The 27932-nt window shown below is 39.6% G+C and overlaps 1 protein-coding gene across 1 annotated transcript in view; it reads right to left on the bottom strand.

Moving 5' to 3' along the window:
- The window catches only part of PREX2 (phosphatidylinositol-3,4,5-trisphosphate dependent Rac exchange factor 2), a 288786-nt gene that overhangs the window by 97889 nt on the left and 162965 nt on the right, over window positions 1-27932 (bottom strand). Inside the window, exons 24-32 of the mRNA XM_059994740.1 lie at window positions 26585-26804; window positions 25833-26040; window positions 18780-18959; window positions 16144-16238; window positions 15275-15357; window positions 14474-14564; window positions 13714-13842; window positions 8008-8049; window positions 3677-3894 (exon numbers count right to left, since the gene is read on the bottom strand). Coding sequence (XP_059850723.1) covers window positions 3677-3894; window positions 8008-8049; window positions 13714-13842; window positions 14474-14564; window positions 15275-15357; window positions 16144-16238; window positions 18780-18959; window positions 25833-26040; window positions 26585-26804 — 1266 coding nt within the window. The remainder of the gene's footprint in view (window positions 1-3676; window positions 3895-8007; window positions 8050-13713; window positions 13843-14473; window positions 14565-15274; window positions 15358-16143; window positions 16239-18779; window positions 18960-25832; window positions 26041-26584; window positions 26805-27932) is intronic.

Genomic DNA, 27932 nt, shown 5'->3' with positions numbered 1-27932 from the left:
TTGTGAAAACTGTGATAAAAGCAATTTGCATGTATGTAATGATTTTTCTTCCAAAGAGCCTGGGGACAAGAATCATTTTCACTTGCCTTTATGGGGCCTTAATCTAGAATCTTGTGAATATGAGATTTGATTTGTTTTAATCATTCATTTCATTCCTACAGCGTATTTTACAGCTGAGGCAGGTAAGGCCCAGACATGGTAACAAGTTCACTGCATATCTCAGTGACATCATCTTTCTATTATTGGATCTGGCCTTCCTATTAGCAGTTCAGTGCACTATCTAAAGTCTTTTACTAATTTCCTCATGAAAGAACAATTAACCTAATCATACACAACTTTTCTTTCAAAGGTACATTTGTTTCCTTAAGAAGGTCAATGATCCTTTTTTTTTTTTTGCGGTACGTGGGCCTCTCACTATTGTGGCCTCTCCTGTTGTGGAGCACAGGCTCCGGACGTGCAGGCTCAGCGGCCATGGCTCACGGGCCCAGCTGCTCTGCAGCATGTAGCATCTTCCCGGACCGGGGCACGAACCCGTGTCCCCTGCATCGGCAGGCGGACTCTCAACCACTGGGCCACCAGGGAAGCCCAAATGATCCTTTTTAACAATAATTTTAACATGCTTTACCCGCATTTTAAAAGTTGCTGTAAGCTTATAGCCATATTTTGGGGGCAGCATGAGTAGAAGGTGAAGGAGATGGTAAAGAATTTCCACTGTGTATGGGAAAAAACCCACTAAGGCAGCCTCAGACCCCAAAGAAGGACTACATGGACACCAAAAGGTTAATAGCATCATCACCTTTGTACCTTAGTTTGGTACTTAATATAATGGATGGTACACAGTAAGTGCTGAATAAATGTTTATAAGACTGTTACTTTTTAAAGTCCTTTGAAGCAGCAGAAAAATGCCATGAACCTGTAATTGTAGGGACAGGACTAAAGAACCAGCATTCTTCCAATTGAGAGGAATACACACAGGAAGAAATGTCCCAAACAGGTTGTGCTCTGATTGTAACTTGCAGATGTGGCTAAACCCATACCCAAGGACCTAGGACTGCGCTCAGAGCCCAGGAACACACAGACCACCAGTGCCTGCAGCTCCCAGGGAGCTCTTCACAGTTCTAGGAGGCCCTAAGCGCTCTTGTTACAAAGGCAGAAACATTACAAGTTTCTTTGACTTTTTTTTTTAACTACCTTTGAATTTTTTTAATCAATTCTTTAAATAAACTTAAGGGTTTCATAAGACCTATTTAAAACAACAAAACAGCTTTCTTGAGATATAATTCACATACCATAAAATTCACCCATTTTAAGTATACAGCTCAGGGGTTTTTAGTATATATGCAGAGTTGTGTAACTATCACCATCATCCGATTTTAGAATATTTTCACCACCCCAAAAAAGAAACTCAGTACCCATTAGCATTCATCCTCCACATACCTTCCTCCAATCCTTAGCCCCAGGCAACCACTAGCCTATTTTCAGTCTCTAAAGTTTGCCTATTATTACATAATAATGTAATCAAATAATACGTGGCCTTTTGTAACTGGTTTATTTCTCTTAACATGTTTCCAAGGTTCATCCATGTTGTAGCATGTATCAGTACCTCACTCCTTTTTACTGCTGAATAATATTTCATTGTATGGATATACCCCAACTTGTTTATCCACTCATCAGACAGCTCATGGACATTTGGGTTGTTTCCACTTTTTAGGTATTATGAATAATCTTGCCAGGAACATTTGTGTACAAGTTTTGTTAGAATATAAGTTTTCTTTTCTCTTGGATATTACCTAGGAGTAGAATTTCTGGGTCATATGGAAATTCCACATTTAACAATTTGAGGAACTGCCAAAATGTTTTCCAAAATGGCTGCACCATTTTCCATTCCCCCCAGCAGTGTCTGAGGGTTACAATTTCTCTACATCCTCACCAACACTTGTGCCTGTCTGTCTTTTGGATTGTAGCCGTCCACATCACTGTGACATAGTATCTCATTGTAGTTTTGAGTTACACATCCCCAATGGCTAATGATGTTAAGCGTCTTTTCATGTGCTTTTGGCCATGTTATATCTTCTCTGGAGAAAGGACCATTCAAATCCTTTGCCTGGGGCTTCCCTGGTGGCGCAGTGGTTGAGAGTCCGCCTACCGATGCAGGGGACACGGGTTCCCGGTCCGGGAAGATCCCACATGCCGCCGAGCGGCTGGGCCCGTGAGCCATGGCCGCTGAGCCTGCGCATCCGGAGCCTGTGCTCCGCAACGGGAGAGGCCACAACAGTGAGAGGCCCGTGTACCGCCAAAAAAAAAAAAATCCTTTGCCTGCTTTTTAATCGAGATGTCTTTTTATTCTTTAGTTTTAAGGATTCTTTATATAGTCTGGATATGTCACTTACCAGATGTATGAATTACAAATACTTTCCCCCATTCCTTGAGATTTCAAATAAATGTACCAGCACTTGCCTAGACAATGGCAGTTTTTAAGAAAAGAATAGAAATGAAGCCTCATTCATTAATTAATTTGTTCAACAAATACTTAAAGCCTACCATGTATTAGGAAGAGTGCATCTTATCTTACGTAATTTTATTTGATAGGCAATGATTAATTAGTATTTATTTTGTTTTTAAACACTTTTCAAGGGACTTATTTCAAAGTTTTCATTAATTAAATCTTTCTTATTTGGTTATATTAGCAACCAAATAAAAAATTCATCACCCACATGGAGTGTATAGAGTCTTTTCAAAAGAATCTAATCCTGTTTCTCTGAATTTCATTCACCTGAATGGACTTTCTTACCTTACCATTCCAGAACTTTTTATGACCATGCAGTACAGCAATTACCTCCCGTCCTCAATACCATTGAAGAAAAACATTATTTTGATGTATAAACTCATATACAATCGTTTAAAAACTCAACCATGTTACTTGGTAGCTACATTTTCTATGTGTACTTTAACAGATAAAATACCGTCTCATGTTTCAAATCAAAATTATATTTAACACGCACCTTAAGTTTAAATAAACTGAACATATTTGCCTTTATACATCATGACAACTATCAGAACCACAGGAAGTATATGTGAAAAAACTCTAAGTTCACCACAGTTTTATCAAATATTCCGAGATGCTTTCTTCATCTCCGCTGTGGACAACTGATGCATAAACACGGAATATTTTACAGTAATTAAGGCAATGTTCTTAGATTTAACAGGAAAAACATGCACACAAAGGAAGGAAATAAAATCATTTAACACATGCAAATTCTAACCAGATTGTCAGACAGTATGGCATGCAAGTTGTCAGAGCTCTTCTAAGAGCACGTTCCAGAACATCAACCTCAGGGGGAGCTCGGGTCTCATGGCAGACTCTTCCTTCTGGACTGCAAATAAGCAACCGCAGCAGATACTCTTTCCTCTGCTGACCTTTCTCGGCCGGTGCTTAGGGATACAGGAATTGGTAACAGATGGAGGCTTTCTCAGCTTTTAGCAGCCATTGAGAATAAAAATCAGGAAAGATATTTCCACATACTTATTAAAGTTATATTTGCCCATGGAAAAACATATCCTTTTAAAGGAGCTGGAAGACTGTGGATACAATAACGAAGAACCATGTTTTATTGGGAATAGGTCCCAATGTACGTTCCAGTTGACACAGCCAGTGGGAGGCATTGTGGTTCCTTACCAAGTTTGGTGACAGAAGTGACTGAAAGTGAAAAAGAACTCCTGCATTCGCTATCTGGTCCAGCCACCTTCTGCTGGCTTCCCAAGTCTCCATCTCATTTTCCTTGCTGTTGTCAAACATCTGGTTTAAGGCGGCCATGAGCTGCTCGGAGAAGGCACAGACTGTGGCCACAAGACTCTGGCAGAAGACCATGTCTCTTCGGAGCTGTGTCTCACTGTCTGTGATCCAGGAGAACATAAAGGCAGTTTTGGAAAACGTCATAGTTGAATAAGACCAATTCATTCAGCATTTGCATTCACTGTTATTTCATCCGTTCCCTAAACTCACACCATGGGAAGAATGTGAATCTGAGCTCTATTCATGAGCACATACGTTTGAGCAAGTATGCCTTTTAGAAAACACTGAACACCCAAAAATGTCAGAAACATTAAGCTCATTTTTCTTAATTGATATTGTAACTTTATTTTGCGATCACTAAATTGTTTTATAAAACCCAATACAATAAGCCTTTATTTTATTTACTTTATTTTTCATGATGGAACACAATTTGTACTAGTACATGACACTTTCCTAAAGAAAACTCAAAGTCCAGTTTTTCAGTTTGTGCTGGTAAATGAAATAAAATATTATTAGTACTAAATTTTAAAAAATTACCTACTAGACCTATTCAAATATTAATGTGAAACACACATGGGGAAGAGCATCATGTCCAATTGCTTGTAATAATATGCAAATCTGCATATCTTAAATATGCAAATGTATCTCCTGAAGTCACCTATTCAACTTCATAAGGTATAAACAGGTCCAGTTCATAAATTCCTATATATTTTTTTGAAATAGGTAAAATATTTGCAGTTCTAGCATAAATTGATTTTTACTAGCATTCTTATTCTGCAATTAACCGGACTTTTGATTGACCCACTTTGAAGGTATGTTTACCCTGTGAAGTACCAGTCCTGGACCTCAGGTTTTTCAAATGGAAAGCAGCTGTGCCCCTGAGAACCTGATCCGAAAAGGTTCACTTCTCTGGGGCGCTGGATGTAACACAGACTACATAAACAACACGAACACCAAGCCATACATTCTGTACACTGAGAAATCTCTTGTACTAGAGGAACGGCACAGGTAAATATCATCGTACTCCCAAAAGTGCACTGAATATTTTGAGAGCTCAGAATCTCCTGAAATGAAGAAGCATTGTCAATAATTAGTGTATAACGTAGATAAACATGCTGCCTTTACTCAGCAATGAGTTCTTGCTTTATTGATAGAAAGGCATAGTTTTTAAGTTGTTTACCAAGAACATGGAACACCTGTTTTTAATGACCCTCAAAGCATGTGTACACATAATTGCTGCTTGTTACTTAGTTTCACTGTTAGTAAAAGCTACTCTTGAAAATTTTGTTAGAAACAGGATAATATATTGAAAATATTTAATTATATGATAAAAATATTCATTGACTAGGTGGAACTATATGAACTTGCTGTTTTAGTAGGTCAACATGATTGAATATGGCAACTCCATATAGTTCAACCTGTTAATTTAACTAACAACATGTGTTAGACATTTCCTTTAAGTAGTTATATACTATGTTCCTGCTCTAATAGACAGAAAAGAGCGTTTTACAGGTCACTATAAAATGGCTAAGCTGGGAAAGAACTTTGTCCAATTCTCAACTAAGAAAAAAAACAAAACACTTATTCCGTTGTGCATAATTTCTAACTGGGTGTAGACATTCAACAAATATTTACTGAATGAAAATAATGAACCAGTAGAGCAACTAACAAACAAATGAAATAAGTGAAATGAAAATGTATGAGCTCATTCTCTGGCTTCTTGAAATGACTGGATTTAGTTTGACTTAAAAGGGTGATCCTTGGGCTTCCCTGGTGGCGCAGTGGTTGAGAGTCCACCTGCCGATGCAGGGGACACGGGTTTGTGCCCCGGTCGGGAAGATGCCACATGCCGCGGAGCGGCTGGGCCCGTGAGCCATGGCCACTGGGCCTGCGCGTCGGGAGCCTGTGCTCCACAACGGGAGAGGCCACAACAGTGAGAGGCCCGCGTACCACAAAAAAAAAAAAAAAAAGGTGATCCTTGGTCCATGGGCCCTCTGGCTGCGGGCCACCCTCCTCCCCTCACCACCCTGCAAACTTGAAATCATTCTTCAAGAGTCAACTCTTGAACTACTAAAATATTATCTCCCTTTGGGGAATGTCCTCTCTCCTTCAGGAAGTCTGTGCATTTCTTTCTGCCCCTGCAGGTCTGGGGGTGTCTCCCCCTACTGAAGGGCTAATGACCTAGCATTGTGAGAGTTTGCTCACATGCTTGTCTTCCCCCAGGGATCGTCAGCACATCAACGCCAGGGGAAGTGGCATATCATGTGATTTATGCTCAGGGACTTGAGAGGCATATAATCTGCTTTCAACTTCCCGTTCTGCCAATTTTAATCTATACAATTCTAGGTTTCAGATCCCTATTCGTAAAATAGGGGTTATTCCTACTTCTTAGATCTGTGATGAAGATAAATGAGACAAAAACATTTAAAGCACTTAGCAAGGTGAAAACAGACAGTGATATTATCATGATTCTTCTTTTCCCTAGCATCTACCATAGTGCCTGGCACATGCGTGCTCAGTTTTATTGCTAAATAGAGAAGGAACATCGTGATAAAGAAAGAAACCCAATAAGCAAACTTTCAGCAAAAACATACAGGTCTTTTCCTTTTAATTATGCAGCTGTTCGAAAGTCACAAGTGTCCATCCTTTACCAAAGCTATTCTCATTCCTCATTTTTATCAATAAGAACTACAGCAAGAATCACAACAGCTGCTCCCAGCTTCTAGTAAAAGAAGAAAAGCAAGTTCTGTTTTTTTTGACAGCTCGTTTATTTTCGCCAAGTAAAAATTCCCTTGTAGTGGGAATACACTCAAAACAAATGGATTTTTACCTATCAAAGGCTTCTGTTTCATTTCGGTATTTAAGCACCTACTTAAATTCATCTTCTACAGACATGTTTAAAAACATTAACACTTAATTTAGTCTCAACTGTTTAAAAAACTCAAATTCCATTGTAAGTTTGCTGACCTGAAAAGAATAAGATGGTTTCTAGACATGCAAGTAATCTGTCATTATTCTGAGATTGTAGGGGAAAGAAAGCAAAATAAACAAAGAAACAAAAAGAAGAGATCAGAGAGACAGAAAGACAGGAATAAAAGACAATTAAGAATAATGTTTAGCAGACCCAGTCCACCCTTTTCAAGTGAAAAGCATAATTTTATAGCCAACAATATGGAGTAATCTGGCTATGTTTGGTATCATTCAAATGTAACAAAGAAAAAAGGAGTAAATCAAGTAGGAAAAAGGAGAATTATGATAGAAATAGAAAAATGAAATTGAAATCAAAATAAGAACAGCCATCTGAATATTAATAAATAAAGCAATGCATTCCAGGACCATTTCTGGAATTGGCAGAACTAAGTTTGAATTTCAAAACTGCACCTACTATTTATTTATTCACCCAGTAAGGCATCTCTATGCCTAATCTTCTAGATGTCCCAAAGTATGTGTTGATTGACTACCATGTGCTAGTTATTCATCTGCTTGAATGTAGATTTCTTCCCCTTTAAAACTGTGGAAACAATAATAATATTCTCACAGAGTAGTTGTGAGAACTCAGTGAAATCCATAAAAATGAGGTCCATCGACTACGCTGTCATTATTAAAGCTCAAAAAATGTAAGATACTTTTGATATTATTACTCAGTCAAAAAGCAAAGCAAAAACCAAGCATCAAAGAAAACAAAAGGCCCTCTTGGTTAAGTTGGCTCGTTCATTCGTTTATAATTTAAATTTTCCAAGTGTGACAGATTGTAAAAGCGCTCACAAATTCTTCCCCTCTCTGTGTCCATGCCCTTGCAAAACGATTTCAGATTGAGAGTCCTCCTATCAAAAGCACAGTCTGTTTCTCCTTAAATCTGAACCCGCCTACATCCTTGTTATAACAAAAGTTAGACACAGTTTCACAAAAAAGCCTATCTGTACAATTAACTTTACCAAAACCTCCTCCCTTTCTCCTTTTAAATTATATTTTGTAGAAATATACATTTATATGTTTTCATGTTTTTAACCTTTAATTGAAGATGAGCATATGTTTTATGTTTTTATCAAAACACTATCTAAGTATTTTTTTAATCTCTGCCAGGCTTTAGAAAAGGTAGAGATCATATTTCCATCTAGTTTGTAAACAGCTGAAGACGCTGCCTTCATATCATAAGACATCTAAGGTCGTGGGCTATAATAATCTCAAATAGTAAAAATAATGTAAAATATTACCTGAATATTCAAGAAGAGCCAGGAGTATCCTACACTTTACCTCTGCAGAGAAAGAAAACATACCAGTCAGTTGTTCAGTCTTTTTCTGCAACTAACATCACATTTTAACTGTGTAGTAAAAATTAGCACAACCTTATTATATACATTAGATAATAAAAATCCCATTCACCTGACATGCTATTTTTGCCTATCTACCTATATAAATTCTACTCACTGCTCAAGACCGTAAAATCTCTTCCAGATCTGAATTACATGAGCCTATGAAACAGCATTCAAATCCTGCTACCGTTGTAGGTCATCATTAGCTGTTGCAGCTTGCGTGGTGTTCTCTGAACACCTACAGCTATTCTGGTCTTGATCAATAAACTGTCAAATAGTACTTTTAAAATTTAAACTTTTAAAAAATATATACAATATATAAAGAATATATGAAATATAATATATAAATATATATTAATAAATATGTGTACATGATATTGTGAATTATCTGTGTATTATTATTAGAAATATATGTATATATTGTGGCTTTCCTATCTGTAGGTCAAGATACAGCCCTATAAGACAGAAAAATACTAAGGATTTCCAAATACTCTTCTCACCCCATCCCCACACAGGGCCAATCACAGATGTCTGATAAATGATGTGTATTAACATCATACTGATTGCTATGTGCCCAATGAGCTCTGTGTCCATTTGCTTCCAATTGGTAAATAGTTTACTTGCAATAGGAAAACATTAAAACATAAAGAGTTCATTTATGTAACCAAGATTATGGGAAATAAAAAAGGCTAGGTTGTACCCTATTCTAAATAGGTTCACAGCAGAATCAGAGCAACGAAAGTAACAGGTAAGAAATGCAGGAAATGCCTGAAAGGGCATTAAGTTTTACGAGTGAGACACAAGAACAAATGGATTTCAGAGGCAGAAAAGTACACTGGACTGAGTCACGAGACCCATCTGTTATACACTAGCTTTGTCATCTTCAGTACATTGTTAATCTACTTTTGAGTCTCAACTTGCTCATTCATAAGTGATAATAACATCTATCTTATCTATTTTATAGGACTGTGTATAAAAAATAAATGGGAATATATATTAAAAGCCTTGGAAAATTATTTAAAGTGCTGTGTACCCGTGAAGCGCTATTATTATTGTAACCTGGATATGGCTAAAATTGGTATCGAATTGTTTTTAAGAGAGTCTCAAAATTTTTAAAATTTTCAAAGTTCATTGGCAGGGGACTAAGTACATATCCTAAGAGTGGGAAATAGTGTTAGCAAGGGAATAGAGAATAAATGCCAAACATTCAACAATCTAGCATAGAAAAGATTTTATTGTATCATTAAGAGATTGAGATTGGGATACAACTGGAAAGCCCTATTGAAAAACGGCTTTCAGCCTCAGATTGATGAGTTTAGATTTAGCTAACAGAAAATAACTAGGCTCTGAGGCAGGGTACTGAACATGATATTTTAGGAGAATGAATCTGGTGATGGTGTATATGAACCAGAAAAGATAGAGACAAGGGATTAGCTAGAAAACTATTTTAGTAACTGAGATATGAAGAAAAAGGGAAAAACTGAACAGACTTTTGAATTAAAAAGAAGAAGAAGAAGAAGCTCTTTAGGATATTAGGACAAAGGCAGAGAAAAAAATGAAAAAAAGTAGGTTGCTAGAGAAATAGGAGCTTTTAAAAGGAGTATAACTTTTGTAGGCAACAAAGAGTTGAAATGTCACTAACAGACATTTGAATTTAAGGTGATGGTGGATCCAATTTAGATGTGTATTCTTCCCCACACCACCAAGCAACTCTTCAACCCCAGTTGGGTGTCCTACGATTCAATTCAGTTCTGACACTATCTACCTGTAGATCCCACAGGATAAGGGCTCAGCGCCACAGGACTGTCTCCCCACCCACTCACCCTCCTTCAGACACCAATCACAGGTCCAGGTTATCATCTGTGCTTCTGACCAACTGGCTGTACACAGGAGGTTCCAATGATACCCTCCTTGGGTTCCATTAACTTGCTAGAACACCTCACAGAACTCAGAGAAACATTTTACTTACTAGATTACCAGTTTATTATAAAAGGATGTAACTCAGGAACAGCCAGATGGAAGAGGGCAAGGCACAGGGCAAGGCGTGGGGAAAGGGCACTGAGCTCCAGGCACCAACACAAGTTCACCAGCCTAGAAACTCTCCAGTCCTCTCCTTTTGGGTTTTTATGGTGGCTTCATAACATAAGCATGGTCGATTAAATAACTGGCCATTAGCACCTGAACTCAATCTCCAGCCTCTCTCCCCTCCCTGGAGGTCAGGGGTGGGACTTAAAATTCCAACCTTCTACTCACAGGGTTGGTTCCCCAGGCAACCAGCCACCATCCATTGGTGATTTCCAAAAGTCACCTCATTAACATAAGAAAAGACAGCTTTATCCTCTTATCACAGGAAATCTCAAGGGTTTTTTGATCTCTGTGCCAGAAAAGGGGATGAAGACCAAATATATATTTTTTATTATAAATCACAATACCACAGTGGGCTAACCACGTAAAAATATCTTCAGTTAGCTGACACTGTGATTCCGTAACTTAGCTGAGGAATTAGGAGATTATCTTAGTGATACCACACAATGACTGTCCCCCATTTAGTCCACTATTTCTTCTGCTCTCCTCTGCCCTCAGTCTACAGGCTTTGAGTGAATGGCATGCAGTGTGATAACTTATGAACGGCACTGGAACAGTCCCTCCTACATAAAGACCATACACTTATTATACCTTGATATCATATCTGGTATATACTTGCTAGGATATTTTGAAATCAGAGATGAAGGAATGATGGGGTCTGGAACAGGCTACCCCCAAACACAGCACTTTGGCATATTGAATTAGTTTAAGCTGAAGGAATCTGAGAAACAGTGAGGGCAGGAAGGACTCTCTGACCACGTCCCTTTTCCCCCAGAAGCAGGTCATAAGCTGCTCAGGAGAGCGATACCCAAAGGAAAGGATCATCCTTATCTCCAAAGAGCGAGGGATGCCAAGAGGAACAGGCCTTGCTGAACACCGCCCCCCCACTCCGGTTACGACACCTAGCTCATACCCTTTTGTTCTATAAATTTTTCCAGGACTTTCTACTCTTCTTCAAACCTAGTATAAAGACACTCAGGTTTAACCTTTTCTTCTGGTCTTCATTTCCTTATGAAGGCTCCCATGTTCATGTAAAAATTATAATAAATAAATTTATGTGCTTTTCTCCTGTTAATTTGTTTTTTGTCAGACTAATTTACTGGGAGAGTTAAAGAAAAAAAGGATATTTTTTTCCTCCCCTACGGGAACATCAGAATGGGGTCATCCCAGCTATACATATACACCCTGACATTCCGGCAAGGTAACATTATGTTAAACTTCCAGCCCAGACCTAACCTTCCATTAAATCAATCCTTCCATAAAGACAATTTGGGAAATAGAATGAAAACCACTTTAACTTAAACAGGATGAATTCATGCTGAACGGGTGAGGTTACTTCTGAGTCTGTCCACAGAACAAGGATCCCAGAGCTGCTGCTTCCACCCCATACAACAGGACCAGACACCACACAGATCACCAGGAAATGGTAGCTCGTCCCCTCCCTTGATGGTCCACTGAGTTGAACTACTGATTGTTTTTAAAGACTCACTTATCACGGTGACAATCACAGCTCTTACCCAAAGAGTAACTGCAGCTCTCTGAGACTTGCAGCCAGGGATGCAACTTAAATTCTGCCAAGAGCCCTCCCTCTGTTGACTCCATTGACTGGAGGACTCAGCACAGCCAACCATGCTCAGTCAGCTGCTGGGCTCCCATGACCAAGAGGGACACTAATATTCACAACATCTATCAATCAATCAATATATGTAGATAGTTGTCATTGCGATGACCACTCATTGTGAAAAGAAGTACTGAGTATATAAGGCAGGACTTGAGATGAAAATGTAAAATTCTTAAAAAAAAAACTTTTTAAAAAATAAGTTTTTTGCCCTGCATTAGAAGCTACTTTCTTAAAGATAAAGCTCTTCAAAAAACAAAACGAAAGAAAAAGTTTTAAGGGTTTCTTTGTTCTCGATTGATATTGCATTTATTCTAAAAACAAATATAATGTAAAAAGAAAAAATCAGAGATGATGAGAATAACTGCATTTAGATTCACAAATTATAACTTTTAGGAGTGTTATGACACTGGTATCCACTCAGCGAAAACATACCTTTTACTCAGTAAAGTATATGCTTAAATTCCTTAAAGCTCACAGCCTTTAAAAATATGTTTGTCATTTTTGCTGTTCATTATTTTGGGGGGTTTTAAATTCAGACTTCTGACTGAACGTGATGTTACAATGTGTCACAAATAATCATTATATTTAGCTATAAAATAAAGATACAGTCAAGAAATCCAGTTGTCAAGAATAAAAGATTTCATTATACAATAGAATTGTTGTGATTTATTTGGAGTTTTCCATTTCTGTACAAATTTCTTCTCTATTGATCTCTAAACAATATCTAAGCTGTTATACTTGAGTATATTTCTAGGCAGAAGACCGGGTAATCACAGAACATTTACACCATCCCTGTCATTTAGTAAGTGAACACACTGAGGCACGAAGGAGTGACATCACAGGCTCAGACCCTACAGGGTGTAAGAGCTGTCTTCCATCAGCAAAGTATGCAACTCTCTCTAATTTACCCTAAAACAATGGTAGTGATGGGTTAAAAAATGGTGGGTTATGATGTAATTCTGCTGAATACTATTCACCACATCCCAATGACATACAAATGATGGGGAAATACAGCCATGATATTTATTGTACAGGTTTCTCAACCTTAGCCCTATGGACATTTAGGACCAAATAATTCTTTGTTGTGAGGGACTGTCTGGTACCTTGTAGAACGTTTAGCAGCATCCCTGGCCTCTACCCACTAGATGCCAATAGCATGCCCACGATTGTGACAATGGAAAAATGTCTCTAGACACTGCCAACCACTGGTCTAATACTGGGAAGAAAACCACTGATTTAGACATTACAAAAAAATTAAACAAATTTCTCATTTCATCTTTTTCACCACAATCACTTTAGAAACTCTCAGAATTTTCTACTTAATAACTCTGACCCTAAACAACATGCAACCAGGCTCACTAGAGTTGTCTTGAAGTCTTTTATATCTCCAATCAGAGGCTGTATCAGTTATGGGATGCTGAGTAGACAAACTTATGCTAGTTAATAACAATCAACTTAGACAAACGCTTCTGAAAGAGAAACTTAAAAACTAATGATGCAACCTATGTCATTATTTTGATTCCCACAGACTCACGATTGATTTTGTAGACTTTCCATGAAGTATAGCTTCATACGTTTTGTGAACCCTTTAGGAATTTTTCTCATACTGTTTCATGTTATAAAATATGAAAATCCCTCCACGTTCCACTTGTCTTCCTAAGAATGAGCCCTTACTTTATTGCCTGAGAATATTTTCTGTGATACAGTCCACGTCATTTAGATCCTTGGGACACAAGGTTCTGTCATCTTATTCCTTCTTTCCCTCCTCCGCCTTCACTCACCCTTTTCAGTCCTTTTATTTTCCTCCTAACATGAAAAACTTCAAAAAGTAATCAAGGCATGATGGGTTTTTAAATGAGTATTGCTAATGTCACGGTATGTTCTTTGCTTTTCATCCTGACCTTCAACAAATTTTCTGATGTTCTGAGCAAGATTCCGGACACTGCTGGGAAGGTTCCAAGGATCTTGCTTGATGTGAAGCCTTAACCTTTTTGGACAACTCAGCTTTGGTTCCATTTCCTGCTGAAACTCTAAATAAACACAGAAAAGCTCTCTTAAGTCTCAACCATTTACCAGTTCACAAGCCCATAAACAAAGAATGCTCTTTCTTTCATTCCTGTGGTCCTAGGCTATTATCATGGTAGCAATTTCTTTAGCTCTATCACAGGAGAAAATCTGTTAAATCTAAAACAACGTCAAATCTTATTATTCTCTTTTTACAAATGTTTAAACAGAGGAGCGAATTTAGATAAAAACTCTATTTCAACATCCTAAACTAGACGTCAGAAAGTGGGAGCTCTAGATCTTGTTCTGTTTGCCAACCGCCATTCCCCAAACCCCTCCCCCCATCACTGGGCTACCTACCACCAAGTAGGCATTAAGTCTAGTTTCAGCAAAAGCAACTCAACACTTATATTTCTTCAATTAACTCATTCGGTTTGGCCCCTACAGGCACTAAACGTTTTAAACTTTCAAAGAACTCTAAAAGGCCTTGATTTATATATACATATATATTCAACAATTATCCAAATAGAAGCAGTATTAAATGAATTATGAAATGAGCACCCAGAACTTTTGTTCTCAGGCCATGCTTTTGCTTCACTATACTGTCTCCCACTTTTGTTTCCCAGTTGCCTCTAACAGTTACTTTGTAAACCTTACCTTGTAACCCTCGACCTGGTGTCAGGTACTTGGTTTGCTCAAAGGCCCTCACAACAGCTTGGCCTTTCAGGAGATTGGTAATGGAATCCACCTATCATAACAGCAGAGATTTCTGGGAGTTACATAACTTCTCGGTATTTCCAAGAGTCAACCTTGTAAAATACTTTTTTCCTCAAAGCAACAATTATTTTTGAAATCCCATGCTGCTTGCAAAATCTATCTTTAAATAAAATATCAGGATAAACTCACCTGATAACATTTACAATGACATCTCTTACTATCCTACCAAATATTCATACAAAATATAAATTTTCTTTATAAAAGAAGTAAGAGTTCTAGAATTATTTTTTAAAAACACCTAAAAGTTATCATAATCCTTTTCAAAGTGGTAAAAGCTTCTACACTATGAATTTTGGTTGTGGATATAAATTTTTTAAAAATGCAAAATACAACATGAGCACAAGACAGCCCTGTGCTTCTTGAGGTTAGGAATGAAGGTGAACAAGAAATGTCATGGAGGAATCTGAAAACCCACAAAGAAACAAATAATGAACAGAATAACTCCTGTGTGTAGGACACTTTATAATTTTCTAAAGACTGTGAAATACTTGACATTCATAACAATCCTTTGGGTTAGCTGGCTGAAGGAATCTCTTTTCCATTGTAAACTATAGAAATTAAGGTACAGGGGATGCAGGAACAGATTCCGTTCTGACCCCAGACTCCTTCCACTATGTCTGAAAAACGAATTTCTGACAGTTTAGTCTGTGGAAAAAATACCCACAACTGTCCCAACTGTACCTGGCTGAAAAGATGCTCAAGGCAACTGTGGATCTTGTCCTGTTTATCACGAGAAATGCGAACATTCAGGGGAAGCTCATCACCTAGATATTAAAAATAAATCATTCATCTTATGTTTAACATTCCAAAGCATTTTAATGTCAATAAAGTAAAAAATAATTAAACACTAGCTCTTATTCCATACATTAGTTCTCATGTTCAGAAAAAGAATTCCAAAAGCTTTAATAACTATTAGGATGTCAGATTACTGCTCCTTCAAAACTGAGATGAAAGCAGAGGGTCTCACAGAAAGAATCCTGTGGTACCCACATTAATGATTCTTTCAAATGGTGAATTTTTCTAATGGTCAAATAGTTGGAATAAACTGCACATCTAAAAATTAAGATTTTTCCTAACTCGATGGAAAGTCTTTTTCTTAGCACACACAAAATAAAACATTTATAAGGTATTTATTTCAAGCAGTGTTTTTCTCATCACTCCCTTCCCCACTGCCCATCAGGCTAGCTCAGGTGCATCTGCTGCCTTCAAATCCTGCTTCAAAGCCCATCCCATCTCCTTACACAATCAGCAATGCCTAATATCCTAGAAAACTTGTTTCTTGTGTACCTATCATACAGGTACCATGCAGTAACACAGAAATATCATGAAACATCACTTATTAACATAAAAATTAGTTTGTTTCTTCCATCTCTTTAAAAATTCACTCTGTTTATAATGGGATTGGGAAGCTGACTTTCTCAAGCATGTAAAACTGAAAGGCAGTGTGTGTGGCCACCGAGAATGGCTAATGAAAGGTAAAAATGGATCAGGCAAATTAATCCCTTAGGTTCGGCATCATCAAAGCGTCCGCGTGCCTTCACCAAACGCACCTGAGTCCATCTCATCGCTGTGAAAATACGAGCTGCACTGGCTGCTGCAGATGCTGGTGAAGGAGGTGACGGAATTCCTATTGCTGTTGCAGTCGCTGTGAAGAATGAGGTACGTGTCACTTTAGCAGTGCATCTGGCAAAGTTTCCCTGCCACTTCTTACTGGATAAACTTACTATGTCACGGTTATATGTGTTAATATGCTTTATAGAAATTTATGAGAAAGATAAATTTTTTCAACTCACATTTTATCTTACTTTAAACGAAAGTATTTTCAATTCGGTCATATTTCAACTTTTCTTGTCATATAATCTAATCATAATTGAATTTTAAAATGCATAGCTATTTACAGGAGTCAAACCAAACTTAAAATTCGTTATAATCCATTTGATGGTATATGCCTGTAGTTGATTCGCTAAGAGTGACAAAATCCTGTTTCAAGAGCTCTGCCTTTCAACCCTTTCTAGTAACTTAAAGGATAACTTATTAATTGCACTCTGAGCTCCCACCCTTCCCCCGCCCCAGGAAGATGGCATCTTGTCTCCATCCCGGAGCCCAGCACAGGACACCACACCTGCTAGGTGCTGGATAATGATGAACATCAAGGGAAAGAAAGTTAGAAATGTCTGTGTGTGAATATGGACCCATGACAGATTTCAGAAGTAGTGCAGGAGACATAAATATTTTTTTCTCTCAGAATAAGTAAAAGGGACTTATTTAACTTTAAATGTACATTTAAAATTTCTATTTTACCCTAGAGGGAACCTGAGAGTAATGTTAATTATCTGATAACTAGAATTTGAGGGAAGAAGGTATTTTTAGATCTGTAATTTCCCACTGGAGAGAAACCACAGGTTCTTATTAAAGAGCATACTGGTCTCCTTAGAAGCTAAAAGTAAGTGAAATGGTAAAAGTGGTTAATTTGTTTTATATATCATTAAATTTCTAGGAATAATTAACTCACGTATTCATCAAAATCCTTTTCACATAGAAATTGGAATAGTAGAATGGTTAATAAACTGAGAGCCAGGCCACCTGATTTCCTAGGTAAATTATGTAACTCCTGCGGGCCTCAACTTCCTCAGATGTAAAATGCAGTTAATATCCGAACCTGCCACAGAGGGCTGTGGGAGGAATTCCGTGAAATCATCCTGCTTCCCCCTGTGTCTGGTAAGAATGCTTTTAATGTTAGCTACTAGTTTGTGCTAAACATCTCTGATGAAACAACTTCGATTTAAAGATAATTACTAAATATCTTTTCACTGTAAAACACTGTATAATAAATAAGAGTAAGAGAGGTTTTGTCTTCGGTGAATGTACATAAAACGGGAGGTTCTGAAGCTGCACGCTCAGCATACGTGGCAGGTTGCCACAGGTCTCAATGAGGTTCCAGGTGACACAAGGATTCAAAGGAGAAAAAGCACTTTCAATTAAGGAAGTTCATTGGAAGAGCCATCATTTGAGAGTCTGGTAAGAAGATGACTCGACAGAGTCTGGAGGGAAGGTGTTATGGGTTGGATTGTATCACTCCCTCCCCCGCCCCTAAATGCATATGGTGAAGTCCAACACTCAGTATTCCAAACTGTGATCTCATTCGGAGGGAGGGTCTTGACAGAGGTAATCAAGTTAAAATGAGGTCACTAGTGGGGGCCCTAATCCAGTATGACTGGTGTCCTTATAAGAAGAGGAAACATGGGCACTGAGACAGGCTTGGAAGGAAAAGGATGGGAAGAGACAGAGGGAGAAGACAGCCGTCTGCAACCACGACATTGAGCCTTCCTTCACAGCCCTCAGAAAGAACCCAACCCTGCTGACACCTGGATTTCAGACTTCCAGCCCTAGAACTGCAGGATAATAAATAAATTTCTGTTGTTCAAGCCACCTGGTTCTTGGTACTCTGTTACAGCAGTCCTATCAAAATTGTACAGAAGGCATGTGAGGGAAGAAGAAACGCACAAAGCTGGTCACAGAGGTGAGCACGTGAAACTAGTTCAATTAGCTTGAATCACAGAACATAGGAAGGAGGAAAAACAAAACAGAAAGAACTCCTATTCACTACCCAATAGTCCAATAATCAGAAACAGATATTCAAGAAAAAACTGTCAATATAGGCACAACTTGTTTATTTGCCATACATGTTACACAATCCATAAAAGAATAACAAATCTCCTAAATGAGGTCCACTCGGTTGGAGAAAAAATGTTTTGTCCAAATTACTCAGATTATAAAAGGGAAGAATTGGAAAGATAGTGATGTCTCACTATGCTTTGTCTGAGGTTGGTAACAGCCAGCAGTTATTTTGTGGGAATAATAAACAAAAACAACAGTCAAAAATTTTTTCAAGGGCTTCCCTGGTGGCGCAGTGGTTGAGAGTCCACCTGCCGATGCAGGGGACGCGGGTTCGTGCCCAAGTCCGGGAAGATCCCACATGCCGCGGAGCGGCTGGGCCCGTGAGTCATGGCCGCTGAGCCTGCGGGTCCGGAGCCTGTGCTCCGCAACGGGAGAGGCCACAGCAGTGAGACGCCCGCGTACCGCAAAAAAAAAAAAAAAAAAAAAATGTTTTTCAAGACCTTTGTGGAAAATACAGAATCACATTTGACTTGGTCAATGAGATGAGTTTCAGGAATGAATGAATTACCTGTAAGAGTCTCTGTTGCTGATGGTGTCGTGACCTGAATCTTCCTGCTCATCGCCTGCCACGTTAAAACAGACGCGTTTGCTGTTTCTCTCTCCCTTCTCGTTGTCACTGTCTGTTGGGACTATGGACTCTGATGCCTTACGTTCTAATTTAGGAGAATATGTTATTGAAGACAGAAGGCTGCAGTGGGATATAAAAAAAAAAAAAGATTAAGTGCACATTTTCACACTGGCGGCTACAGATAACTACCTTGCTCACTGAATATGATAGGCTTACAGATATTTCTAGAGCTTCTTCTAGGTGGCACCTGAAATTAATATCCTGTTGCATAAAACGCCTGTCATGCACAGTTCACTTTTTCCTCTCAGAATAAGTAATGGAAACAGCTCACAATTTGGATGAGAAAGCTGTGTTCAAATCCAGGTTCTGCCACGGACTAGCTATGCTCTCCTGGCAAAACCAGGATGGTTCTCTCTGACATCTATGAAAAGTGGATAATAAGAATAGCTACCCACAGGGCTGCTGTGAGAATGAAATGCATAGAACATATTGCTGGTACTCAACGGGCATCACCTCGCTCCCAGCCATTGTCACCACCACGTGAAAATACCTGAGAAACTTTAAAGTGCTATCCAAATATTAAAATAAACACTAAATGGGCTTGAACCTCTGCACTGGCTTACTTTCAGACGTTAAAATCCCACTGCCCCTCTCCGCCTGCCCTGGGTTTCCCCCAGGCTTTCTCTATTTGTCAGGGAGAATATCATGTGGACAAACTGTTCTCACACTCATGTAAACAGGAGTCCTGCCCGTCCTGACCCTAAGACGCTAAACAGAGTCATACACAGGTGAGGACAGGCGGTAGTAGGGGCTACCCCGATACCATCCACAACCCAGTCATCATGAAACATCGTGAATCTGCCCAAACGCAAGGCTCTTCCACTGGGCTCAAGGCTAAAACACACTTTCAGACTCTGAATTGGCAAAAAACTTGATGCAGACTCTAGGCAGCACTGATTCCACCAGGCTAGACTTGCATGTTTGGCTGTAAATTGTTTCTTATAGAACTAACTCAAAATGACACAAAAATGGAATCAGTCTTTACTATCAAACAATGTGATATAGAATTTGCAAAACAAATTAAACCATAACTGAACAAAGGGCCCAGGCATAGTTTCTCCAGCCCACAATCATCTTCTCTTTTATTTACCAAATACCGATGACATGCTGTTCTAGTCAACAGCACATATGCGCATATCTTGACACTCATTTTTCCATAGCAATGTCATGTTTATTTTATTTCAAGACCATGAAAAGATCTTCTACCTCTTATTTATATCCCATAATGTCAAACCCAATGCTGTGCAGAGTAAATATTTGTTAAGTCATTTCACTAATGAATTAATTAAACACATTTATCGAACCATGCATTGCCCTTGGTGCTGTTCATGCAGCAGTTTACAAAACAAACAAAAGTCCGTGCCCTCCTGGCGCTTAAATTCTACTGGGAGGAAACAAACAGTGACCAGATAAGCTGTATAGTGTTATCACATGGTGACAACTGGGAAGGTGAAAACTTTCTAAAAAGGGAATGAAGCCAGGGCTGCAACTTCAAATAGTGGCATCAGGTAAGGTCTCACTGTGAGATGATATCTGAATAATATTGGGGCAGTTTATAGTTTTTAGACACCTGGGAAAATCAGGGAGCTCTGCTAGATTGCTCAGGGCCCTGCAAAGCTATGAATTATTTTAAACACACTTTTTCTATTTGGAAAGATATGTTTATGTCTCATGAGACAGACTGTGTATTTCTTCACTCCCTCCACCCAAAAGATTAAAGCATTAGATTAACTCCAATTACCCAAGCTGCACGCTGCACAGACAGATGAACTCTGACTACCAAAGAGGAAAGAGATGCAGGAGTTCTCATTCTGCAAGGAGTCCTCTGTGCTCTATGGACCTTTTAAATGAGAAGTCATGGGGGCTCGGCATAAACATTTTTTTCAGAGCTCTACAAATTGTGTTCACATATTTGCTTTTCATTTTAAACAGCTGCAGTCATGCTTGCACTGACCCTGTGAGAACAAGTGTTAGGCTAACAAACAAATGATAGAAAAACAATGTTTTTGACACCACGTTTTTGCATAAAATCTCTCGATTCTTAAAAGTAATAATAGGGCTTCCCTGGTGGCGCAGTGGTTGAGAGTCCGCCTGCCGATCCAGGGGACACGGGTTCGTGCCCCGGCCCGGGAAGATCCCACATGCCGCGGAGCGGCTGGGCCCATGAGCCATGGCCGCTGAGCCTGCGCATCCGGAGCCTGTGCTCTGCAACGGGAGAGGCCACAACAGTGAGAGGCCCACGTACCGCAAAAAAAAAATAAAGTAATAATAGAGCATAAAGCTTAATATCTGTGCTCGCAGAAATATTTTCCTTTACCTTTGCTCGTATACAGTGTTAAGCTCCCTCTGACAGTGTGTAGGTCTGTTGATTCTGAATTAACATCCTGAGCTGAGTACCATTTCTGGTCAATCTCCACCAAATGCCCTTGATGAATAAAGATTTCTGTATATGGTGGATTGCATCTACCTGTGCGTTTTCTATTTGACTGAGATTTAAATATCACCATCATCCTCTTCAGCACAGCTAACATCTGTTGAGCTCTTACGCTGGTCACTGTGCTAAGTACCTAACAGGTATTAATTCACTCAGTCCCTCAGACCACCTTATGAAGTGGGTATCCTCGTTATTATTATCAGTATTATTATTGTTATTCTCATCTTAGAGATGGGCTGAGTGAGACACACTCATAATACTGTGGAAACTAAGCAGAACACCCCTCCCTGCATATCGCTCACCCGCTCTGGAGGGCAAAGGTGGGCATAGTGCCGCCCACCACATGCCAGTTCTCCGGGACTCATGACTGGGTGGCTCCCCTCCCCCTGAGAGGGTAGGAATGACCACGTGCCTTGCTTTCGCCACTGCAGCGCGAGTGGAGGTGACACGGGTCCCTCCTGGGTGGACATCTTCATGCAAGTATGCTCTCTCTGCCTCATTCCCTGCCTGCTGTGACCGTCAGAGGCATTCCAGCTGATGGGGCTTGGCCAGCCTAGACCTGAGTGAGGCCGACGTGGAGCAGAGACCCCGGGACCCACTGGGCATGGAAAGCGAGCAAGAAAGGAACTTTGTTGTCTCAAGTCTGGGAGGCTTTAGAGTTTTGGTGAACGAAACAGTGAAAGGGGTAAAAACCAGTTGTAGAGGAAGCAGGAAGTCCAGAGGAGGAAGACACGAGTGACTGGGACTCAGGGTATGGACTGTGTCCCGGGGGAGCTGGTACCGTCTCTCCACAGACCGGCCACCAGCCTGACACTTGAGTGCCTAGAAGGCCAGCCACGCCGGCCTCGGGAGCAGGGCTGACCAGGCAGAGGTGTGTCACGTTCCGGGATCAGAAAGAGGCTGATGCAAGAGGAGCTCAGAGAAATGGGTTTGGAGAGAGGGACGGGGGCAAACTGCGTAGAAATGTGCAGGCCACAGTAACGCATCTCCCATGATTCTAGCTGCATTGCAATGCCATTAACTGGCTTTAAGCAGGGGACTAGCACAACTTACCTGTACAGATCCCTCCGGCACCTGCCGAATGTCGAATGTATTAGATGGAGAGGCACAGCTGGAAAATTCTACAGCGGGTACTAGGGAGGAGACTATGGTGACCCAGTCTAAGGTGATGGGGTGGACACATTCTGAGGTATAACTGGCAGGACCTGATAAGGTACTGGAGGTGAAGGGAAAGGAAAGAGAAGAATCACAGCTGATACCGGCTTCATAAACTGGCTTCATAAACTGAAGAGATGGAGAATACTGAGAAGGGGGACAACCTTGATGGGGGAGGGGGCAAAGCAGATTTGAGCATGAGGTCAAAGCAGGAATTTAAGTTTGAGGCGTCTGTGAGACAGCCCAGTGTTTCATAAACCAACTCACAGCTGGTCTGTGAGAACGAAAGCCATCAGTGCATGTAATCATATAACTGTGCCCGGCACATGAGCCCCTATAATACATGCTAGTTTTTATGAAACTGTGCCCAGTTTTTTACATTTACCAGAAAAATGCTTGGGAAAACCTCAAAGATAATTCCACCACCAGCCCTACCGTTCCTATCTGTAACCCCCAGCTCACTAACTGTCCTACAATGTGTTTTGGTTGTCACTCAATCCTGGGACATGTGGCACCTGCAAAATGAAGTCTCTTCTCAAATTTCCTGCCTTACTAGCCCCCAATACTCTTTATTCATTTCCTCTCTGTGAGAATACACAAACCCTGAATTTTAAAACCCTGTCAAAGATTCTGGACTCTCCACGAATTATTTTTTCCCTTTACTTATATCTAATACCCGAGCGTCATTAACCAGAAAATCGCCCATTAAAGGGCTAAATATCTAGCTTCCTGAAATGAAACAGGAATCACAAAATCTTGATGAAATTCATAACATCACATTACTTCCTGTTACTACACAGCACATCTGTCTCTAGTTCTATTTTTGGATCTGAACAAGGTAGGAGGATTTAGGGGAATGCCTGTGTGTCAAAGGATGTGTTCCCAAGTGACAGGAAAACCAGACTTCACAATTAGACAGGCTGAGCACCAGGACCTTTCACAGGAATGAATGACTCCTAGAAAGGCTAGCAGGGAGATATCGTGAGGCAATTCTCTTAAAACTCGGCACAGCAGCTGAGATCTGCTTCTCCACTCTGCAGAGGCACCTATGTTAGACCAAGAATAATTTCTACATGGTGAGAAAACTGTTTAGTAACTAGCTTTTTAAATAATTTGTCAAGCTTCACTGCACTGCAGCATTTCTGAACGGGGCAATGGGGCATCCAGGCACTTGGACAAAGGTACTGTTTTAAAGTGATTATGTTACACACTGGATTATGGTGGAACATGTTTATATTTAGAATTAAATTATATGGTGCACACAGAGAAGACCAAGAAGTGTCTCAAATCACTGGCTCATTTCATGTCACTTTCCTAATAAACAAGCACAGTTGGTAAAGACTTTTAGAATAACAGAGTGGCGAAATCACAAGTAAAAATAGGTAATCATTTTAACTAGCTTTGGTTAATAAAAATAGCTTAACCCTCTTTCTGAAATTAGTGCTTTAAATATAAAGCATTTGAAACCAAGTAAAGGGAGCCCCTTGGCTCTAACCATTTCCTTGAAAATATATCTACATTAGCTGAACTTAAAAAAAAAGAAGTCAATAAATTCACAAAGACAGACAAACTCTGGACAAGTGCCAGGAAGTGCTGGGTAGTCAGTGCATTAGAGAGCCAGTCTCCAAGGCAGTGTTCACTCAGGCACATCAATAATCCTGCCATTGACAAAGGACTCATCTGAAAAGGAGGAATAATAACTCTTGGTTTAACTGGAATCATGGGATTGGTCCAGATGCTCTCCTAGAATCCCTTTGAGATCTAGGATCCATGATTCGGTGTTACTATCCATTGCCTTATTAATAAACAGTCTTCCTCTTGAACCTCCTGAATACTTCAGGGGGAAAAAAGAGACTGGTTTCTAAAATACATATAACATACATGATAAAATCAATTTATTAAATAAAGCAAAATATAATGTCCTAAAATATTAACTTCTCTGTCACAAGGTCATTCTGAAACAATTCCAAATATCATACATTTGTTTAAAAATAACCACCTGTTCTCTAAGTAACCTCAAACTGTTTAAATTGTCTAGGAATGGGGTGGTCCCAATATAATATACCAAGTGTCATAAGTAATTTTAAAAAACTAGTGTATTAGACAAAGGAAAACAGAATTTCAATTCTAAATTAACTCATAAAAATGTCAGAAAACAGTAGCACAGTAAATAGTAACTACTTAAAGATAATCTTAGAAATATGGTGCACTAATATGGTAATTTTGATCTCTAAATTTCAAAGATGTATAGAGATCATGTCCATTAAAATTTCATTAGTGTAAAGTCTAATTACAACAAAGCCTTAGAATCAGTTCTAAACATTTTATGTGAAATCTGAATTATCCGTGGAAGTAGGGATGATGTGTGTGTGAACTAAATAATACACATTTGATAGCCATCTAAATCTGCAACTTCATAAAGGGAGTACATCAAAAAGAGGAAAATAGTCCTTATACCATTTTCAGATTTTTCCCACTATGATATATTCAACAATTTCAATCCCCTGAATGAGAAGCAAGCATGTCAAGCCCTAGGCTGATTGCTTTTCGTATTAATTTTTATATTTTTCACCACAAACAGATAATTTGTTATGATTATTCACCCTCTTCTATACGTGAGAAACTGAACTACCCCAAACCCCATTCTGCCTTGACTAGATGTGAAGCACGGTCACACTCCATGATGTAGCAAACCATCCTACAGAGTTCAGGCAATTCTCCAACCTTCAAATTCCTGAATAAGAATCAGAGTTGACCTCTGGAAAAATTTTATTCAACTCCCTCCTCTTCTCCGTTCTTGATAAAAGATTCCAAATTACTGGCACAGTGATTTGGGTACTTTCTTAGTAAACCATTAATTCAATCAGAAGAGAAGAAAGGGTGTTGGTCATTGGTCCTGGGGTTACATACTTTGGCTTTTACTCATTTAACAAGTATGTTAAGGACTCGGTAGGCTTTACATTTTTTCATAAACATCTACTGAGTGCCTATCCACCAAATGCTGTGTTCTGGTCTGTGAAAGGTACACAAGGAAATCCTTACACGCAGTTCGTACTCTTTCAATCATATTGTTCAATTTAACATCGGCACACTGAAACTTAGCGTTTTCTATATGAAAGAACCTTGCTGTTCTCTTCCCTAGTATTAAATGCTTCCTTAAGATACAGATGTACAGAACTGCCATGTTTTCTTATTTTTAAGGTGTTGGCATTAAGAGGATCTATACGCTTAGCAAAAATTCCTACATTTTCAAACAGTAAAAAGAATAATGGGTATTCAGGAGTGCCATTTCCTACAGCTATTGTATTATGTACATTTAAAAGTACAGTAAATAAAATGCTTACTCATCTGTTTGACAAACACACATCTCCACCTCCTTCAGTGCAGTCTGAAGTTTGCCCAGCAGTTTCTGATAGATATCTTGGGTTTCTAAGTCGTCTTCTTTCAACAAATACCGGAGACCGTGCCCATCTTGCTGCCCCAGAGACAGACCTGAAGGGGCCGCCATAGTTGTAATCGTATGTTGAATGTACACCATAGGGCTTAGTTTTCCTGAGGAGTTGAAACCATTCCATAGCAACCGTTATTACCTTTAACTTACAGTAGCAATCCAGCGCCATTCATTTTAGACGTCCAAGCTTACAAAAGATAAAATGCCAATCTAATGCTGCATTTAATTCAGGAATTAAAGCTTATGGGGAGTTGTGATTAAAAACTACAAATACAGTTCGATTCCACGTCCCACTGGGATGGCATGGGATGGTACTCCGCATCCCTTGCAGCTGCTCCTCTACTATTTTTCTCCTAGTTATAGGGCCATCTCAGATGAGTGATTTCACAGCAAGATGAGCTGTGCCTATCAGGCATGTAAGGAAGACAAAAACAATTATTCTTCTCAGAGGAAAACTAATGAAAATGTGTAACTCCATTTTCATTCTACAAACACTTATGCATAATTATCCAAATGATTAGCGTGAGGAATCCTTTCTTTATAAAATTTCAGACTTGCTGACATGCCAGTTTCAGGGATGCAGGAATAGGTATGATCGCCTAAGTTACGTGTCATAATTTGATAAAGTTGAAAAAGCTAACATACCTTGTTCCGATTTATTTTCTTTATCATGAGAATTATGCTTCCTGCTATCCAACTGAACACCAAATGCACTCCCCAGGTACGCTGATGTTTTGGGATAAGAAACTTCCATCACATTGACATGGCAGTTGGTGGGGCAGAAATCACTGCTGTGCAGTGGGGAGATCTTAGATTTGGCCTGTTTAAAGGTGGGCCAGGCTCTATTCTTTAGTACACGAGAAAACTGTAGATGAAAGATGAAAGAAAAAGCAGTTGAATGCAGTGATAATTCAAACATTTCACTCCTGTCATCCACAGCAAAATCAAAAGAAAATTAAAACATGTCAACTGCAACGGGTGAAATAAATTACAAGCTGTCAGAAATTAAGTCATTATTTTAAAATTCACACGTTCTTAGAAAAGCAAAGCAATACAGGCAGCAAATGCAAAGGATTCTTTTGAAACACTGATTGCAACTTAAGCGCTAAAAGAGGTGAATTCAAGCGATCAACACCACTTACTAGGACTCAAATCCACAGGCTCCCAGCAGCTGAGAGTCAGAGAGAGAAACTGAATCAGCGTTCTAGGACACCAAGATAGGAGAAGTGCAAGGTGGCAGAACAGGGTAGCTGTCAGGTCAAGGATGGAAGAAGATGGATTATTCCAAACATCGTCACAAAGCTGACCCAGACCTGAGTCTGGGAACAGGTGAGACAGCAAAGCTTGGTGGTGGGGACCCCGAATGGCAGGACAACAGGCAGAACAGACTTTACTTCCCACCCGTGCTTCCTGCTCATCACTGTTGAGCTTTGGGTCAGGGTCAGCCTGAACACCGGCATGCATGCTGCTTCTACACCATCGAGAATAGTGATGCTCAAGGAAGTTACACAACTTGCCCGGAGAGCCACTCCCCTACTTAAAACCTTGCCATCCAAATCCACGGTCTACACTTGCCATGGTCTATACAGCCTCCCAAAGTCCGATCCATACCCGGTTTATTTATCTCAAGCTCTCTTCCCCTTGTCCCCTGTGCTCCTCCTGGCTTTCACCCAGTCCCTCTCACATACCGTCTACTCGTTCGAGGTCTTTGTACAGGCTGTTCAGTGTGCCTGAAATGTTCTTCCCTTGTTTCCAAACTTACTCCTATGCATTTTCAAGTTCTGTGAAATCATCAAGAGGCCTTCCCTGAGCCCTAGTCTAGGTTCAATTTTCCCATTTGGGTGCTAGGTTACAGCACCCTGTAATCCTCCTTACAATTATGAATAATTTTCTTTTTATTTTATTCATTTATTTATTTATTTTTGGCTGCGTTGGGTCTTCGTTGCTGCGCACGGGCTTTTCTCTAGTTGCGACGTGCAGGGGCTACTCTTCG

The sequence above is a fragment of the Delphinus delphis genome, chromosome 17 (assembly GCF_949987515.2).
Source record: "Delphinus delphis chromosome 17, mDelDel1.2, whole genome shotgun sequence".
NCBI classification, from domain to species: domain Eukaryota; kingdom Metazoa; phylum Chordata; class Mammalia; order Artiodactyla; family Delphinidae; genus Delphinus; species Delphinus delphis.
This window is presented reverse-complemented; position numbering and strand designations above follow the sequence as displayed.